Below are 6023 nucleotides of genomic sequence, written 5' to 3'. Positions count from 1 at the left end.
CTGACTATATATACATAAATAAAAAAATGTAATTTAATATATTACATTTTTAACAACGAAGAAGTCCAGTGGAATGACAAAGACAGCTGATCCTGATTAGTCCTCCTGCGTGCATTCGAAATGCTGAGGGCTCACAGAAACAATCTTTACAGAGCCAAGAGTTTGATTTTGTAGATATAACTTTTTTTAATAATAATTAAAAAAGGCTTTAAAATGTTGACAACTTCTTAAAAAAAACACCACATGATGTAGATTGTCATTTAATAAGAATATGTGAATAACTAAATTTTGACGAAAATGTCAAATAGAACCTTATAATTCTAAGGTGACGATATGTCTTCCAGATACTTTAAAACATGATTGAGAAACACTCAAGCATGTAACATTGTCATTTTATGCTGCTGAATTGGATTAGGAAAGGAATTAACCATCACCCTTTCCAATCCGATCAAAATCTTGGATCAATTAAAGTGTTTACATGAACTTTTTTAATGGGTTTTGAGTTTATTGCCATGTCGGCCTCTTTGGCTATGTCATATTTTAACAATAAAAAGTCATCATCGTCATCGATAAATAAATAGTATTCAAGATAAAATACACAAGTAATAATATAGAAGATAAAAATCTTAAACAGTTTAAGGTTCACGTTGGATAAAATTTGTACAATTTTAAAATGATTACATATTAATTATTATACTCGTCCCAGCAAAATATGCTCAATAGCAAAAACCAAACCTGCTACCATCCGTCACTCAAAAAAATGACTCTGGCTACATGTTCAAACTACTTATTTATAATGAGTTGAATCAACACAATTCTTGAGGGTTTGAAATAACTTAATTGTTTTATGTTTGATTAACGTAAATTTGTAAAAACCATTAAGTTAACTTAATTTGCGTTTGGACAGCATGAAGGAAGTGTGTGGAACCCTGCATTTTTCACAGTGATGATGATGATGATAATGGAGATTCCCAAAAACAACACAGAGACCAGCGTCAACTTTTTATAAACAATTTATTTTCAAGTAGTTTTATACTTAACCAGATTTCCCCACCAGAGTACTTATTACCAGCTCAGCCAAAACCCTGTCGCTGTGATCGCGTTTACAACACAGAAATCAAATATAAAAGAGAGAAGGAAAACAAAAACAAAAGAAACGTGCGTCTTCTAGAGAAATCCAATGATTGAGAGTATAACCAGTGATTATGTCAAGCAGAAAAGAAAAAAAAAAAGCCAACAAAATATACAAATGCAAAACAGAGCTAAGCTAAGTGGTATCGCTATTAACACTAGCCCCTTTTGAGGATCACATGCATGGTGCAATGCTCCTTAAAAAGGTCGACCTGGAAGAAAACAAAGAGAGAGGGTTTATTAAACAAGCGAACCGTGTTCCTCAAAAGCCACAAATACGATTATGAGGGTTTAAATCTCGAGAGCCTGTTAAATAAACTCTACAACACGTTTAAGAGCGAGACTAGAGTAATCAGCTTTAAAGATTATCGGCTGGTTATTAAAGCAATCCAGCGCACATCCACAACAACTCAAAGCAGAAGATGTCACACGTACCCTGAAAGAATGAATAGGGAATAACCTGAGTCCATTGGTGGAGGCTTTATTCCAAGCCAATCAGCTCCACGTCGAATATGAGGGTTGCATTGGGAGGAATGACGCCCGGATGGCCCTTGCTCCCGTAAGCAAAGTCCGGAGTGCAAGTCAGCTTGGCGCGCTGTCCGACACTCATCTGCGACAAAAAGGGGGAAGAAGTGTATAAAATCAAACATAAAAATGGCCATGGGTGGCAATACAATAATGTATTGGTGCTCTTTAGGTATAAAATTCACCAGAATAATCGCAAAAGGAAGTAAAAGGCCCTCGAAAAATGTGGAAAATGCCTTTATTGACATGGCTATTTCTTAAAACTGCGCCTACACACATCAGAGTAATTGAAGAGAGCATTTTGTCGAATGACATCTACTATAAAACATGAGACCTACTTTATGAACAGGCGGCGTTATGTAACTGCTCAATATGGGTCAAGCTGGCTTAAAAGGGGACATCAGACATCATCATATACATGCGTTTGATTACAGTACCTGGGCTACTCCCTCATCCCAGCCGCGGATCACTTCCTGTTTGCCGATTTTAAACTTGAAAGGCTTTCCCCGATCCCGGGAAGAGTCGAATTTGCGTCCATCTGTCAAGGAGCCTGGAAAGAAATTGGGATTTTTTTGTTAAAAATATACCTACATAAACGAGGTTGCGTCAAACTGACATACGCGCATGCGCGGTTTTCATAACCAAGCGAAGAAAATGAACGTTAAACACCCGAAGCGTGATTCATTCGGACTTTAAGTCAAATGTTACTTAAAACCCGTTATTTGTTTACATAACATCGTATAAATTTAATGTATGTTTTAAAATACATATTTATGGATTAATTCGTCAAACTAAGGCGTTTTAAATCAAACATTGACAGAGGAGACGAATTCAATTGCTGTATTTTTAGCATCACAATCGGAGCATCTTTTGGGAAAAAACACAATTATAAATGCATGTTCAGGGGTGTCTTGATAATCGCTAAAAACGCTATCTGGTTAGTCTGCCTTGTATTTAAATGTATTTATTTTTAAACACACCCCATTTCATCCGAAATACGGCAATAAAGTCACTGTGTGTACCGAAAAAAACAGGCCACGGTTTCCAAATCCGATGCTCTTAGATGCAAATACAGTTTGTGAGTACAATTAAACACCAAACATGTAGTTAATATTAAGGCGAGTTCAAATATTAAAGATTTAAAACCTCTGTGAGCCGATAGTGTCTATTGTGTCAATGCGGCTAAAGTGCTAATGCTGGCTAACACCCTTCAGGCGATTCATCAACACGATCACTTCTCAACTTACCCACATAATGCACGACGCAAGTCTGTCCTTTTTTAGGGAAAGTACTTCCTAAAAATAAAAAAACAAGAAGAGAAAGGATTAGAGGTGCTCGTTGAATCCTGTGGAAAGAGGTTAGTGTTTAGCTAGCAGGCTAACGCCCCATGATGCCCAAAACAGGCTGAATGTATCGATTTAAAAATGCGGCACATTTTGACACATATCAGCGCTGCAGCTTCTTAAATGTCGATGTGGTTTAATATGCGATGTATTTTACCGTCTCCAGGAGTAATGGTTTCAACCTCGACTCCCATCCTGGCTGCTTGTTTGACTCCTGAAGCTTCTGCACGGAAAATGCGCTTCAGTAAATCAGTAATTGTGATTGAGGAGGGCAGAAACCCCTGCCTGCCTGCGCCACTCTCGAGCATCCAGCGCCCCTGGCGGACACCCACCGAACTGCACCCTCATTCTGTACCTCAAACATCAAACAACCGTACAACATTCATTGAGGTAAAGTTTGTTTTATAGCCACACATTCTGACTTTCTCCTTCATATTATCATTTCAAAAAGGTATTCTTTGCAAATTCTAAATCATATTAGCAGCCAGCGACTATCAAAGCCCTGCTGAAAAATCCAGCTTAAACCAGCCTAGGCTGGTTGGCTGGTTTTAGAGGGGTTTTGGCCACTTTCAGGCTGGTTTCCACCATTTCCAGCCTGGTCTTAGCTGGTCAGGCTGGGTGATGACCAGCTAAAACCAGCTATGTCCAGCTTAAACCAGGCTGGATTTAGCTGGTCATTTTTCAGCCTGACCAGCTAAGACCAGGCTGGACATGGCTGGAAACCAGCCTGGAAATGGCCAAAACCCCTGTAAAACCAGGCTGGTCAACCAGCTAAAACCAGCCAACCAGCCTAGGCTGGTTTAAGCTGGATTTTTCAGCAGGGAGTACAACATTCAGTCAAATAAATTGTGCTAATGTTGATTTTTAGTCATACTTGCATGTGATTTCAGGCCAAACATTCAAAGTAAGTTACCACGGTAAACAATATTAGTCACAAGTTGAACTAATGTGTAGATAAAAAGCCAACTTCCCTCAATACAACATTCCTTCATTTTGATATGATGCACAGCCGTCAATAAAGAATCTATTGTTTTAAATAGTCTAGATTCGTCAGTAATAAAAGTTTTAAAGGGTTAGTTCACCCAAAGATTAACATGTACTCACTAGTCACCCTCAAAAGGTTACAAGAGTTACTTGAATCACAAAAGAAGACATTTTGAAGGATGTTAGAAACCTGTAACCATTGACTTCCATGGTAACCTATTTTATTTCCAACTAGATATTAAAGTTTGAGGACTAACTTTATGGTGGCTTGAGAAAGCCTGTTTTAAGTAGTTTATTTAGTCTGAGTATCAAGTTGGCTATAAGAATGTTTAAGATTCCTGCAGTCAACAATGTAACTACTTTAAAGACTGAAGCAAGCCAGTAAGAACCTTTAAAGTTGACCCTGTGTCTGTGGTTGGTAATAGCATGATTATAGCATGAATTAGCATGATTATAGCATTAGTAAACATGTTGTTAGCATGAGTCTAACATGAATTACCATGATCACACTGGGTGCCACTCCTGTCAGCTAAGAACAGGACACTGAGGCTACAATTCACACAGGCTCACCAAAATTGGACAACAGAAAAACATTGCCTAATCTAATGAGTCTCGATTTCTGCTGCGACATTTGGATGGTAAGGTCAGAATTAGGCGTCAACAACATGAAAGCACGGATCCATTCTGCCTTGTATCAATGGTGCAGGCTGGTGGTGGTGGTGTAATGGTGTGGGGGCATATTTTCTTGGGACACTTTGGGCCCATTAGTACCAATTGAGCATTGTGTCAACGCCACAGCCTACCTGAGTATTGCTGCTGACTATGTCCATCCCCATCCCGTCCAACCCATCTTCTGATGGCTACTTCCAGCAGGATAGCGCGCCATGTCATAAAGCGTGAATCAAAATGATGACAGAATTTTCTTTAATTTCTTTAAGGCCATGAAATCCACACAGCAGTCTTTTGACCTGCACTGTGTTCTAATTACTAATATTTTTATTGTGCCCTAATATTTGTCATGTTAAAATGAGTTTTCGTTCTAACCCACCATCTGTGATGTGCAAAATTTCTATTTTAGAAACCATTTTTATTTCCACAATGTCATGGCAAATCAACAGCATAAAATAATATGTCAATTGTGATAGCTTCAGATTATGTTTAGAAATGCAGTAATGCAGTAGTTTTTATAATGTGTTGTATTATAAGGTGTGTTTTTAATAAACTTAATCTACAGAGAGAAATTAAAAGGGAAACATTACCCAAATATACAAAAACACAAAAGAAGAGGTTTAGAAAAATGTAAGAAATTGTTAATATCAACTACCATAGTATTTTTCCCTACAAGTATGGATGTTATTGCCTGCTAGTTGCCAGCATTCATTTTCAAGTTTGTGACCACTTGTAAATGGTGAGTACATTTGTCAATTTTGAGTGAACTAAAAAATAAGTGTATTAATGTGTAATAAACATTTTGAATTTATATATATATATATATATATATGTATGTATATATATCTATATATATATACTATATATATATATATCTATATATATCTATATATATCTATATATATATATATATGTATGTATATATATATATATATATATATATATATATATATATATATATATATATATATATATATATATAGGGTGACGCAGTGGTGCAGTAGGTAGTTCTGTCGCCTCACAGCAAGAAGGTCGCTGGTTCGAACCTCGGCTGGGTCAGTTGGCGTTTCTGTGTGGAGTTCTCCCTGCGTTCGTGTGGGTTTCCTCCGGGTGCTCTGGTTACCTCCAGTCTAAAGAGTGAATTGGGTAAGCTAAATTGTCCGTAGTGTATGAGTGCGAGTGAGTGTGTATGGATGTTTCCCAGAGATGGGTTGCAGCTGGAAGGGCATCCGCTGTGTAAAACATGTGCTGGATAAGTTGGCGGTTCATTCCGCTGTGGCGACCCCAGATTAATAAAGGGACTAAGCCGAAAAGAGTATAAATGAATGAAAAAAAAAAATATATATATATATATATATATATATATATATA

At 37.3% G+C, this 6023-nt stretch overlaps 1 protein-coding gene across 2 annotated transcripts; it reads right to left on the bottom strand.

Moving 5' to 3' along the window:
• Positions 1–997: 997 nt before the first annotated feature.
• fkbp1aa (FKBP prolyl isomerase 1Aa) lies at positions 998–3280 on the bottom strand. Of its 2 annotated transcripts, none has more exons than XM_056463070.1 (5): positions 3157–3280; positions 2904–2951; positions 2094–2206; positions 1592–1741; positions 998–1343 (listed from the first exon to the last, which is right to left on the bottom strand). In XM_056463070.1, the coding sequence occupies exons 1-4, from the start codon at positions 3191–3193 to the stop codon at positions 1613–1615; spliced, it is 327 nt and encodes a 108-aa protein (XP_056319045.1). In that variant the 5' UTR covers positions 3194–3280; the 3' UTR covers positions 998–1343; positions 1592–1612. The 2 variants fall into 2 exon arrangements, with proteins under 2 accessions (XP_056319045.1, XP_056319044.1); XM_056463069.1 differs by having other exon boundaries at positions 1567–1741; positions 3157–3278.
• Positions 3281–6023: the final 2743 nt, after the last annotated feature.

Source organism: Danio aesculapii, chromosome 8 (genome assembly GCF_903798145.1).
Source record: "Danio aesculapii chromosome 8, fDanAes4.1, whole genome shotgun sequence".
Classification (NCBI taxonomy): Eukaryota; Metazoa; Chordata; class Actinopteri; order Cypriniformes; family Danionidae; genus Danio; species Danio aesculapii.
This window is presented reverse-complemented; position numbering and strand designations above follow the sequence as displayed.